General features: G+C 38.7%; 1 protein-coding gene across 1 annotated transcript in view; it reads right to left on the bottom strand.

Annotated features, from left to right (window-relative positions):
- The window catches only part of csmd3b (CUB and Sushi multiple domains 3b), a 536,357-nt gene extending 532,200 nt beyond the window's left edge, over nucleotides 1-4,157 (bottom strand). The window contains exon 1 of the mRNA XM_038288005.1: nucleotides 2,930-4,157. Coding sequence (XP_038143933.1) covers nucleotides 2,930-3,191 — 262 coding nt within the window. The 5' untranslated portion in view covers nucleotides 3,192-4,157. The remainder of the gene's footprint in view (nucleotides 1-2,929) is intronic.
- Nucleotides 4,158-14,579: the final 10,422 nt, after the last annotated feature.

Raw genomic sequence — 14,579 nt, 5'->3', positions numbered from 1 at the left:
TTTGGCTCAATATGTGGGGAGGTTCAGTTTCTATCCAGTAAGCCTGGCTCCAGGGAGGAGACCAGTTCAAAGTCCTGCTTCAAGTACTGGTTCCACGTCCTGTCTCGGCTACCCTCTTCCACCGAGCCTGCCTGTCTGCACCTGATCCTGTCTGCTCCTGTGCGTGACCATCTGGTCATGCTTCTGGTCCCAGTCAGACTCTGAACCCTCCTGGGAGCCTGTGGATGCCTGGAAGTCTGGATCCTGCCACCTGTTTCTGTTCCTGCCTGATCTGGATCCTGCCTGTCCATTTGGCAGTGCACTAGAACATTCCGGGATTGCCTAATATCTTCCGCAACCAGAAATGTTTTTTAAGAGTTAAATGTGTCACTCTTGTGAGCAAAGGTAAAGTTAAGTCAAGGTGATTGATGCATCCAATATACAGTTACCATCCAACAAATAATGAAATGCATCAAAACAAAGACATCACACGACATGTGCCAAAAGTACTTTACAACCGTTTTTTAAATGACTAAAACAAATTTACTTTGGTTATTTTTTCATCAGATGCATGGAATCTGCTGGCCTCGTGAGGACCATCCTGATCTCGTGAGCTTTCAAGATTTTACTCGCTAATCAGTCTGGAGACTCTCTGTTGAAGAAAATTTGGAGCCGTTCACCAAACGAACGTCCAATCAGCGTTGGCTTTGAGGCGGGTTGAGGTGTGATGCAACGAGAAGCGCGACAGTTCAGTCTAAAGAACATGGCGGTTTCAGCTGATGAAACTAGCATTAGCTTGGCTATCGAGCAAGTTTTATCGGAATTACACTGTATTTCTTCACTGAAAGAAGAGCAAAACATTGCTCTGTAGGCTTTTCTCAGAGGAAAAGATGTTTTTGCTCTTCTCCTGACTGGTTTCGACAAGAGTTTGATCTATCAATTGGCTCCTCTTTGTCGTCACTCTGTTACGTCATATGCTTCGTTGATCTGATTGGTTTATTTGGCCCGTCTATCACCAACAAAGGCCAATCAGCTAACCAGTATTTTCGCCCCTTCCCAAAATTACTTCAACGGAAAGTTTCCAGATGGATATGCAGAGCAAATCCATCTGGCGGAGTCAGGTTAGGAATATGCATGGAACAACTTATAAGTACATTTTCCCAATTCAACAGTATTTTTGTAGTAGAACTGGCTACATTTTTTCCACTGAATTCATGTAAATATTTTTTCCAACTTCAGTTGGCATACTTTGTAAACAAGCTCATTGGGAAAAGTCATCAGCTGGCTGTGGTGTGGGCATCAATAATTGTGTTCTATGTTCACACATGAAGTGTGAGTAGACCCGTCACTTCCAACACCTCAGCATCACGATAAAATCAGTACAAACTATTTTGTAATACCCAGAGGTGTCAAGTACTTAAGTACTTTTCAGGTATCTATATTTTACTACATTACTTATTTTTCTTCCTACTTCTAAATTCTACTAATTACTTTTTTACACGTACGTGTATCAGTATTTTCTAATACTTACATTTTTAAAACAAACATTACTTGTTACCATTAGCTTCGGTTTAATGTTTATAAATATTTATTTCACGTCATGTGCGCCATCCAAGAATGGTGTGAAGACCATTGGCGACATCCACATCTAGTGAAAACTAGTGTAATTGAATGAGTCATATAACGCAAACACTAATTCTTTAGCTATTCGTCAAATTTGTGCTGACGGCAAAGGAAATCATCAGAGGCAAGCAGGTGTTCTTCAAACTGCAAACGTCAATTGTCTATGATGTCGAAATGTCTGAAAGGTCGGACACAGGCGAGAGCGTATCGGGAGATGGAGACCAACAAGACCTCCTTCATCCTTGGCCCAACTCTTTGAAATAGTTGAAAAATTGAGCTTTTAATTCATATTGTGGCATCTGGCTTGTTTTTTAAAGGTTATTTTATACTTTTATACTTTAAGTAGTTTTTGAACACAAACTTTGTCACTTTTACTTGAGTAAAGAGGTCAGGTTTTTAGACTGCAGTATCCATACTTCTACTTAAGTAACAAATATGTGTAATTCTGACACCACTGGTAACAACGTTTTAGCCATTTTGAAACTATAACTGTTGATCAACTCCATGCATAGTTGATGCAATGCTAGATGGTCTCTAAAGCAGCCAATAAATACTAGCTGCTGAAATGATATTGATGATCAGTTAAGATAACTACACCTCTGAGACAGAAAGCAAGAACTAAAGAAAAGCAGCCTAATTGATTATTGAAACACTTCATAACTCATGTTGAAGTTATCAGAAAATATAAAGTGAAGGTAAGGGCAGGAAATGGAGACACTAACTGCATTTTGTGAAGGATAGAAACAATAAGACGTGTCTTGATGGTGGACATTAGGAATAAAATGCTGTGTAAGACTTGGGCCTCATCGCTTTATACAACTCACGTTCGCACACCCACCCAGACACAGGGGCACAAACTCCCACACACACTTTAGGTATAAGCAACTCACGTTCGCTGCCACAGCCCAAGAGCTACCGCAGGAATATTTATTGGCTACCGGCTCAATGGCTGTATTGAAGAGAAGGATTGAAAGGGGAGGGGAGGGAGGAGAGAGATAGAAAGAGAAGGGGGGGTAGGAGCTGTTGCCGCTTCTTCTCATCCTCCCTGTGAGCCACTTTCTGTTTCCCCGCATCACACCACGCACACACACCAACGCGACACCTAGCAGACATCCCCGCGCGCACGCAGACGCACTCTCACGCACAGGTACACTGTAGGCTTGCAGAGGGGGGGAATGCATCTTTTTTACTCCTATGCAAAAGAAAAAGTATAAAACTGCGCGTGGGAGGAGAGGCGTGAGGGGGATCACCCGCACATACATGTGCGCTCATACATGGGTGCGCGTGCGTCAGCGCGTCTGATGGGATGTCGCATCCTCCTCCTTACCTTGAGCGCGCGAGGAGAGCGAGCACAGCACAAGAGTCCAGAGAAAATAGCGCATCGCCGTCATCCCTCCGTCCGTCATCCTCCCGTTCATCCCTCTCGTCTTGGTTGTCGCCCTCTTCATCATCAGCATCCTCCTCCTCCTCCTCCTACCCGAAGAGGGAAGCGCGAGACAGCGTTCTGTGCCGCTATTAGCGAGATTATTTGCATCAATACATCTTCCGCGAGCCAAGCGCGAGCCCTCTAAGCTCTCACCGGGCTGCATGCTGCTTCACATCCAGCAAACGGAGGGGTGGGGGGGATTGGGGGTGAAAAAGAGAGAGAGGGACGCGTTTTTTTTCTTCTTTTTTGTTTGTTTTTTTCTTTGGCCCCTTCTAACAAATACTATACAAATCCCTCATATCCAAAAAAAAATGAATTCAGTGAACATCCACAGAGAGAGAAAGAAGGGGGGAGAGTGGGGAAGCAGAGACGCAGAGTGCGCTTTAGGGACGAGCGCACAGGTTGCCTCTCCAACCTGCGCTTTCGATGGCTACCGTCAGTAAATGTGTGCTCTCATCAGTTCCATTGCAATACTAAAAGTGACGAGGAGCTTCAAATCCACACTTTTCCCAGCCGGCATTCCATCTTCATTCTGGAAATTCTAATCTGTGACGTTTTGTGCTGTCTTCTATTAAAAATAAGTCCAACTAAATCCCCGCGGCTCTTCTCGGGATTCGTTTAGCACTACAGCGTGTCACAAATCGATAGAGATGCTTGTTCTTTATTTCTTTCCTGACCGGTTAATCCTCTTCTGCCTCCCCCCGTCTCTTGACTCATGCGTCTGTGAGACCTGAGATCTGCGTTCCTTTTTTTTCCTCTCCTCTTGCAGACTAGCAGGGAAAAGTCTGCATCTTTACCTCCTGGAATAAGAGATATCCGCTATTCTCACGATTCCCTCTTCCCACTGACTTCTTCTGAAAAAGGCTGTATCAAAAGTCACTCCTTTTGGCACATCCTAACCAGACAAAGCAAAAAAATAAAAAATAACAATAAAATCAGGCTTGTTCTTTTCGTCAAAACAGTCCATTTTTAATTATGTCTGAAGAGCCAAACAGTCCAATAAATCATTTCTTTTATCCAGAAGAGAGACGCATCCTTCCCATCTGCTCAGATCGCTCTTCTCTCCTGCTGAAGCAGTTTGGTGCGTCTCCTTCCCCTGCCTGCCGCTATACAAAGATGCTGGATTCAAGAGCTCCTCGTACGTAAGCTTCCCGCTCCCGCACCGATTCACGTGGTCTGCAGTATATGGGTCGGAAGAATGAGTTAGAAAAAAATTACTTCAGCAGACTAAGTAGTGGATATCTTATTTAGATTATAAAATATTGAGGTTTGAAAAATGTTGAAATTGTAAACATGTCTGGATCTTTCGCACAGCTCAAACTTCACCAATAATTGGACTAAATCAATTGATAAAATAGAGACAACCATGGGCGTAGGTTTGCTAGGGACCAGAGGGACAGGTCCCCTACCAAAATTTTGGCCCAACCTTTTTGTCCCTACCAATAATTCTATGTGAATAACACGTTTATAATTTACAACAGTCTTGTTGCAGCAGTCGTTTCTTTTCTCACAACTTGTATATTGAAGTTAATATTTTAAATGCTCAGTGTCAGTTCCTCTTATAGTTTCCACGCCCATGTAAATACAATAAATCTATTTGCAGTCCCTTGAATGTTATTTTGCAACACAGCATATCAGCATATCTGATAAATACACAAAAAGGCATATTTAGACTATATTTGGTTAAAAGGGCACATATTTACCTTCCACCTTAGTCACTGGTAAGTTCAAATGTAACCCTTTTCAAAGTGTTAAGTTGTCCCTCTTTTACATTATTCCAACCAACTGATGCATCAAACACAGATAAAAGGCATATTGTGTGTGTATTTTTTACAAAATTTGTATAAATGTAGCAAAAAAGGATGTTTTCTCTTTAAATGAAATGCACCCTGATGCTCACGTCAAGCATTAAAAAAAATAAAAAATAGGAACATTCATAATGAGTACGACCAATGACATCAGACCAACTCAACGTAAGACCAATAGTGTCTCTACCGAATTTGAAATCAAACCTATGACCTTGGGGACAACCATCTCAGTTGTACCAATAATGGGAACCAGTGGCTATTGTCAATATCAGCACTGTTCAAGGTCTGATTCAGGCCTATTTGGGTCCCTGGGCACAGAGGCGGTTCTAGACCAAATGTACCAGGGGCCCAGTAGGGGGCCAGCCTCCTTTCATGGGGGCACAGAACATCAAGAAATAAAAAACAGAGCAAGGGATTCAAATATGTTAAAATAGCTGCATGAAGTAAAATTTCTATTCAATTAAGTTTAATTCAAATGCTATTTCTTATTAGGTCAATACAGGGCCGGTTCTAGCCCTTTGGTTGCCCTAGGCGAGATTGAGTTTTGCGCCCCCCCCCTCACTTTTGCCGTGCGAAATACCAGTACTGTTTTCAGCATCTGTTTAGTGCTTCATTGAGTTGTGTTTACAGTTCCACAAAGAGTGCTGTGCGGTGAATTGTGCCTACAGTTGTGCAAAGTGTGTGTTACAAAATTGCAAATTGAGTGCAAAGCAGTGTTTGTTCTTTTAGTTTTGTGAACTCAGTGAGTGGATTTGCTATAAGTATTAATAGTTTTAGAAATTGTGCTATAAAAATCAAGGTTGTGTTTAAGCATTCAGAAAAAACTGTAACTTAGCATGGAGTGATGCATAGACAAATACCAGAATAGGTTTCAGTACCTTTTCTTTTTTATTATTTTAAATAATTTATTACACACTCAAAGTTAGGACTGTGCAAAAACACTTTTAACCATCTGTAAGGACACTTAGGTAAAGTATAACTAAAAAACTGGATTGAATCAATGAATGAATTTATTTCAGACAATTAACAAATTTAACACACATTAAACAAATATTAAATAAATCAATTTCAGAAATTACCAAATAACAATAAAAAATAATATATTTAAGAAATTCTTCAACCAAGGACTACATAAAAAAGTAATTGATAAACATTAAATTAAATTTTCTGTTCCAGTTCAATTAAATCATTTGAACATAAATAGAAATGAGATAAACAAAATTTTCCTCTAAATAAAATATATCAGGTATATTTACCCTGATTTCTGACATTGATTAGTGATTAAAGAAAGGATTAACCCTCTATAAACAAAAGTGCTTTTATGAATACCATTACAAAATTAAAAGTTTGAAGTTCTTGTAGTTCTATCTATCAGTTGTTTCAGGTATTTCTATTCACCTTCAAAATTGATGCAGCATTAAAATTTGACTCGTCTGGACTTCCTAATGGCAAATTCGTTGATGGTATCATCAAATGAGATTTTATTTGAGACCTCTTGGTTGATGCTCATCAGTGCAAGCCCATTTTGATGATTATTTGTACATCCCTTTTGAATACTCAATGCAGATAATCACTACAAAATATTTTATTTATATTAGTATCTTCTACCCATTCTCAAGCTAATAATATAGCACATAATTCTGCTGCATATATACTGAGAAAAAAATGATGTCAACATACAAAAAAAATGTTTGAACTGTTAAAAGAAAAAACTTGTCCTACCATTCATCTAATCTCCCGACGTCCAATCTCCACTCATTGTCCGACTCGCTGTTGTTCGTCCTCTGCCTTCTCTTCATCTGAAACATCTGGGTCGAACATGTGAGGCTCCAGACACAAATATTCTTCCTCCGATACATCAGAATGGTCTCCTGGTAGGAATCGCTCGGTTGAAGTCGAAATTTTGCTTTCAGATTTCTTGTTTTGGCTATCGCATTTAGTGCAGTAGACCGCCATGAACGCTCCCGTTCTGACGTCACGACTTCCGGGTTGGAGGGCGCTTGAAAAGTGATCAGAATCTTTTCAGATTTTCTCTTAAATGTGAAAAAATAAATAAAAAAACGGTGGTATATTTATTTGTTCATATTTTGCTATTTATTTATATATACGTAAGGTTAAGTCAAACTGACGGACGCTTCATAACCGGTTTAATTCGCTTTTTTTTCTAATTCTATGATTAATGGGAAGTAAGCCTAAGGGCGACGCTAGAGGGCGCCCCCAACACATTTGTCGCCCTAGGCAATTGCCTAGCTCGCCTATAGCAATCGCCGGCCCTGGGTCAATATACATTCATAATTTAGAAATTTTACATATTTTTGACTTAAGTTAAGTTAAAAAGGACCGTTTTCTGTAAAATCTGAATTAGAACTCAAGAAAAACTGATAAATTCAGCTGTAAAAAAACATTTGGCAGATGAAAACTGGGATCTTATCTCCCACTGAAGCTATCACCCTATTGTTTCTAAATAATTAGTAAAACAGAACTTATAAAGAAAAGAAATGAAAGAGATCCAAAGGACCTGTCAGTAACCATGTCTGTTCCAGCTCATATCATTATTAGAATTTCTCTCAGTATTATGTCTTCAGTACAGGGGCCAGGACATGATCTACAGGGGCACTGGCCCCCGTTGGTCTCTGTCTAGAACCACCCATGCCTGGGCATGGCGAGGTTTTGGTCACTTTTTTGTAGGCTTTATGAGACAGCTATATAGGCATTTATATCCATCCATCCATCATTTTTCTGTCACGCTTATCCCTACTGGGGTCGTGAGGGGTGCTGGTGCCTATCTCCAGCTGTCTATAGGCGGGAGGTGGGGTACACCCTGGACAGTTTGCCAGTCCATTGCAGGGCAAAACAGAGACAAACAGGAAAAACAACCATTCATACAAACACCTAAGGAGTATTTAGTGAAACCAATTAACCAAACAGTCATGTTTTTGGAGTACCCAGAGTGAAACCACGCATGCTCAGGGAGAAAATGCAAACTCCATGCAGACAGGGAAATCGAACCCAGATCTTCTTGCTGCAAGGCAGCAGTGGTACCCACTGCTTCACTTAGCAGCACAAGACATTTATAATAGTTTTTAATTCAACCAGTAAGTGTGTCTGGGACCAAGTAAAAAACAAACTATCATTATTGAGCAACTTTTTGCAAACTTCCACCTTGCCACCACCATTATCCTTAGCTATCTCTCCACAGATTTATTTTAAGATTTAAATTAGCATTTACAATATCACATCATAAAATTAAGTGGGAAGTTTACTACTGCAGAAAATAAAGTATGACTACATTTTTATTTGTCTTTTCTATTATTATTATCAATAAACAGGCTACAAAGCACATCCACAGACATTTTCACAAACCGTTGATTATGTGGGCTTCAGTGTGTTTTACAACTGCATTTAAACACATGCTTTATCACCCTTTTTTATGGTTATTTGGATCACCTGGTCTTTGTCTTTATTTAGCTCAGACGTCTCTTAAAATTATGACTTTATCTTTCATCTCCCAGACAGATTTAGCTTAAACCAAAACTTTGAAATCTATTTGTGGTTAAATATTGAATAATTTCAAAGAGAATTTCATCCAACTTTTGATAGTTATTTACTTTTAAACAGATTTTTATGTTTCAAAAAGAGAACTGGCCTTTTAATGCCTGTCCAACAAGGAATTACCTTGAGGAAAAGAAGATAATAAAAAAAAAACGTATTACTTAGAATTTTACTAGGAGTAAAAGAAGTGAAATCTATCATTATTGTCTGATCTAACTATTGAGCATTCACTTGTTGTGCTTATCTAAAAAAAATACAAATAAAAGGCCAACAATATTTGCTGTTTAAACACCTTTTGGACGTTTTTTCATTGACATATTTTGATTGTTGTATTGAAATGCTGTAAATGTGTTGCTCATTAAATCAAATGATCAGCAGTTTATTTAAATTTGGTTCAAAATGTGAAACTTGTGTTTTTATACAAAAGCCTCATGACACATAAAGTAAGCAATTTCAAGTAATTAATTTGTAATTATATTTATGCATTGAAACTAAATTTGAGCAACTATGAACTTCCTTGGTTGTGGTTACACCTACTTTTAAGGTCTTCAGCTTTTTCTGCTTAATCATAATCGCCTTGAGGCTTTGGTAATTGTGTTTCATGTGTACCTTTCTTTACCATAATGTCTCCCTCTACTCAACTTTACATTCATTTTCTTAGAAAAAAATAAAAAAAAATCTTATGGTACAATTTTCCTTTATTATATATTGTTCCTGGGTAATATTCTTATTTTCTGGAGAACTGTTTTTTGTTTTGTTTTTTTGCTGTAATAATCAATAATCAAGATCTTGAAACATATCACTTGGTATATATGAAAACTATGATATATTTTACTGTCATATTTAGAATAGAATTACTAAAATAGGATTCTTTGATGATATTGTGATGTATTGACATGTGAAAGTGTTAAGAGCAATGCGTCTGTGCTCTGAGAAGTTTGCAAGTACCCGGTTTAAGCAGTGTGAGGGTAAGGGTCTAAGCAAGACCCTAAACCCCCACACTGCTCCCCGGGCATCACACAATGACAGCCCACTGCTCCCCAAGGGGATGGGATTAAATTCAGAGGTAAATTCGTCCAATGTGAGATAAATAAAGTACAATTACTGTCAATTATTATTTAAGTATGTTCTTCAGTTTAGTCTTTGACATGTAGACTTTTAGAAACTAGCTCTAACTGTGTCCCATCACAACCAAAAAGCTCTGCCAAACTGAATTAAAGTACTGAATCACATAAAGAACAATATTCGACATTACGTCGAAGAATATGCAAAGAAATAGGGTATAGGAATATGATTCATCACAAAGCAGCTACACAGAATATATGCAAATCTCATTTCAGAAATTCATGTTTTTAAGTCAGCTGTATTCTCCTTCAGTCATATTACAAATTAAATTGCTCTTGGTTTTTATTCTCAGATGTATTCCATATGACTCTGCATCCAGCTTCAGAGAAATCTTCCAGCTTTTTAAAGATTTTCAATGTGGCTTCCTGAATCCTTGGAGGGAAATCTCTGCACAGACAGGAATATCTTTGGCGGGTAAGCTGTAAAAAATGCATGTGTGAGAGTGTTAATAGAAGTTTTGTCAGGGACAGGTTGATTGTGTGCCTGCATATAGCATGTTTTGCGTTTCCTTAAAGCCCTCTTCTGCCATCTACAGGCACATTTCTTCTCCCATTTCCTCATTTGCTTTATCTCCATTACAAATGCACTGTTAATCACTTTGGAATAATCTAAATAACCAGCATGTTTGCAGCTCTTTGTGCCTTTTTTGCATTGTGCTCACACATTAACAGAACATTTTTGTCTGTGCTACACACTATCAGTTCACAGATGTCCCAGTCCCCCTTCAGCTCTACATTTCTGCTCCTTTTAGAAATCAATAAGCAGCGTGTGAGGTTCATGTCCAGAGAGAAACAGTGAGAAAACAAGAACAGAACAAGAAGAAAGAGCAGAAGTAGGAAGTAGATATGGTTATACGGAAGTCTGGAGCATGGAATCAGGAGGGAGAGAAGACAGAAAGGGACCCAGGAGAAATGCAGGGACACAAAAAGGGAAGTCTAATAAACTACAAGAAGGGGGGGGGGGGGGTACAAAGGATAAAATAGAGACAGTGTGGAAAACTGGGCACTACAAGATGTAAAACATTCAGGTTAGAGAATCCTGGATGGAGTGTTAGTGAAACTGAAAGGAAGGGAACTCAAAAATAAATTGAAACTGTGTGTGATAGATGGCAAGGAAAGAAAGAGAGACTAGAACAAAGGTTGGGGACATGGGGGGAGAAAATGCTGGAGAGTCTTGCATTAGTAATTTACTTTTCTCAGTTTCTCATTCCACCACTACCCCCAATTTCCATTGTCAAACCCTCAAATATAAAAAAAAAAAAAATTGCTATACAGTACATGCTTCACCCACCGTGTGCTATGTTTGCTTTGATCCAGCTTACGCTATATATAAGGCTCAAAAGTAAAGGGGTCTAGTTCAGCTCAAAATAGCTGACATAACTGCACATGTCAATGTGTTATTTGTTCTTGGTGGGTCTCCCTACACAGTTATAATATCGGTTCAAATAAGGGCCTAGCAGGATTGTTGTATTTCAAAAAGATTGTTTACTGCACAATTATTCTGAACAAAGCAATCAGTTTGTTTTTGATGATTGGAGATGACTCTCCCTGAAGAAAATGGCTGAGAACAGCTTAAATCAATCTGCAATTTCTCATCTGTTTATTATCCACTTTTAGGGTAATTGTGGGTGGCACAATAGAACATGGCAGGCATCCTGATGAACAGTGTGCAGATATTATTGTATTGTATTTGGGATTATCAAATTATCGTCAGAAAATACACTGCTCGGAGAATAGCAGCAAAAAATACCTGCAGCAATGAAACCGTTTCCTGCATTTCTATGGGATCATCAGCTTCTTTACACATTATCAAAATGACGTTTCCATTTCTTTCGTACAGTAAATCTACACTGCAAAAACTGAAATATAAGTAATTTTAATTGAAATAGGTATTCCATTTATTTCAGCAGGTGAGTTAGAATATTTAGCAATGGCACAATATGATATATGTTTAAGGTTAAAAAAAGAAAACATTATTAGATGCAGTGCAGATGCAAGAGTTTGCCTTGATATCAAAGGGTTGTTCATTCATGCCCCAGCTCCGGCTTTCAGTGTCGTTGTGCCCTTGGGCAAGACACTTCACCCGCTTTGCCTACTGATGGTGTTCAGAGGGGCTGGTGGAACCAGTGTACGGCAGAGTCAATTCTGTCAGTGAGCTCGAGGGTAGCTGTGGCTATAATGTGGCTTGCCACCATCAGTGAGTGTGTGAATGGGTGACTAACTAAATGTAGTGTAAAGCGCTTTGTTCAAGTCTCCTGACTTGAGAAGATTTACAGTATATAAGTTCAGGCCATTATCTTATTTTAATATCTTATCTTAAAAGCAGCAATGCTCTTTTCATTGGCAGATAATCATATTTATCTGTTCAAGCCAAGGAGAGTTACACTTATTTTAAGATATTATTATTACTCATTGTTTTGCAGTATTGAGAGTGTACCTCCAGACTTTGACTGGAGCTTTCTGACACAAATACACATTGAATAAAACTATTTTATTAACACTCAAGTATTGTTGTTAAGAGTCAATGTCTTGCAAAAAAAATAACACTGTGCCACCTTTAATGAGCCCCAGGGCAGCTGTAGCTACAGTTTGTCTATGGGGGTTTAGCTTACCACCATCAGCATGTGAATGTGCTCATGAATGGGTGAATGACTGAATGTACTGTGAAGCACTCTAAAAATCGCTAAACAAGTACAGCCCATTTTCCAGTTTGTTTTAACCACTTTACTTCATGCAGACCATGATGTTCCCTTTTTGCCTGATCTAACTAGTCTTTTTTTTCATATTAACCATGTCCCTTATATATGGCTTGTGGCAAACTGTAAAAAGCCATTCATTTGCTCGTTGTTAATAACATTTTCTGAAAAAAAAAATAGATTTGTACAAAGGCGCTCTGAGAAATTCTTCACAGGGGAGGCACATGTAGTTTTCAAGGTGAAGGTTTTTCCAACTTAGCCTCGTGAGACCATCTTGATCTCGCGAGCTTTCAAGATTTCACTCGCTAATCAGTCTGGAGACTCTCCGTTGAAGAAAATTTGGAGCCGTTCACCAAACGAACGTCCAATCAGCGTTGGCTTTGAGGCGGGTTGAGGTGTAACGCAACGAGAAGTGCGACAGTTCAGTCTAAAGAGCCGATGAAACTAGCGTTAGCGTGTCTATCGAGCAAGTTTTATCGGAATTACAGAGTATTTCTTCACTAAAAGAAGAGCAAAACACTGCTCTGGAGGCTTTTCTCAGAGGAAAAGATGTTTTTGCTCTTCTCCCAACTGGTTTCGGCAAGAGTAGCCTGGCTGTTAGTACGTCATATGCTTCGTTGATCTGATTGGTTTATTTGGCCCGTCTATCACCAACATAGGCCAATCAGCTAACCAGTATTTTCGCCCCTTCCCAAAATTACTTCAACCGAAGGTTTCCAGATGGATATGCGCAGCAAATCCATCTGGCAGAGTCAGGTTATTCCCAACTTGGTGATGAGCCAGAATTTTCCGTTTGTTGTTTAATGAGCATAAATCAAATCCCTTTATTTTTAAAATATAGATAACTAACATTATAAATCAACATGTCAACTTTTCAATTGAAAAAAAATCTGAATACTTGTGCTGTCCTGTTATTTTCACAGGACTTCACTGTTGCTGATATTGTATTTTCCCCAAAAAACTGTTTTGGAACATATGACAGAAAAAAATGTCTTACTATGCAATATTTTTAAATCAAACATTACAGTGTAATTCAAAAATAAAGAAAATAAACACTTGAGCTGGATACATCATTACATCTCTTTTGTTGTTTTTTTATTTATGTGAATGAAACAAAAACAAAAAAAATACTGAAAAGAAAACATAAAGCAAGTATTCAGTTAAACTATACAATAATCATTTTAAATGCAAAAGTTATACTCTAAAACAAAGTTGCAGAATTTACATCTTTAAACGAAGATAGTACATAAAAACACTGTTCTGGAATACTAGGGTCCTGTTTGCTACAAATATCACATGAGAGGGAAGACAGATTTACTTTGTTTTTTTCTTATTTTCCGTGGAACAAGGATTCTCCATACAGTAATGAGGTAACTGATTAATGAGATTTCCAATAATGCTCTATCGTGCTTGAGGGCAGGAGGGCGGCCACCACAGACACAATCGAATGATTCCTATTTCACAGCATACATACACATAAATACACTTGCATTCAATATGCAATATTTGTTCATCAGCAACTGAGTGTGTCAAGGCAATCTACCTCTTGGGGTGTGTGTGGGTGAGTGTGTGGTGAGACGCATACGGTGTCTATGGGTGAATGTGTTTCTGTGAATAGAGGGCAGCATACTAGATGAGGAGTCATTACCGACTTTAAGGGGCCCAGTGGCTGTTTCTAAGCAGGCACACCCACAAATGCCAACTAACATTCAGCAGGTAAAAGCTCTGATTAGATTTGCACATAGCTGGTAGCATTATAAGTGTTACCTAGGATTTTGTGATGATAAACACTAACTTCAGTGAAAAATAGAAACTATGAAGGAAGGGGACTACAGCATATGCCCTGCAAAAGATACATTTTAGCAACATTCAGTAAGTGACAAGGGCTATCGCAGATATGCAAGACATATACCTGTTGTGTTCACATTGTATTGAAGGCTACCTCTGTACTTTGTATGCAGACCACAGTACTGATGACATAAAGGGACGTGTATACTACAACCCCTCTTTAAAGTTGACTGAGGGAATTGTGCGGTTGTCACATGTCGAACATGAGAAGCTGGAACCTCAGTTCTGTTTGAAAACAAGATACCTTTGGGAAATTTAACAAAACTCCGTTGGGTGGTTTAAAGCATTATTCTTCTGGCATTTACTATGTGAATTATAAAACATGAATATTTAAAGGCATAAACATGGGCGAATGCAAATTGGTGAGAGACTGCTTGAGGGATTTAGCCTCTTTCCAGCAAACCCAATGTGGAGTGTTTATGCAAGAATATTAAATAAACGTAATTACTGCAAATTAGGGTATTCGTTTATATAAAATGGCTTCAAAGGACAGACAGACAGACAGACAGACAGACAGACAGAC

Source organism: Cyprinodon tularosa, unplaced genomic scaffold (assembly GCF_016077235.1).
Source record: "Cyprinodon tularosa strain WSP-4 unplaced genomic scaffold, ASM1607723v1 ctg247, whole genome shotgun sequence".
Lineage (NCBI taxonomy): Eukaryota > Metazoa > Chordata > Actinopteri > Cyprinodontiformes > Cyprinodontidae > Cyprinodon > Cyprinodon tularosa.
This window is presented reverse-complemented; position numbering and strand designations above follow the sequence as displayed.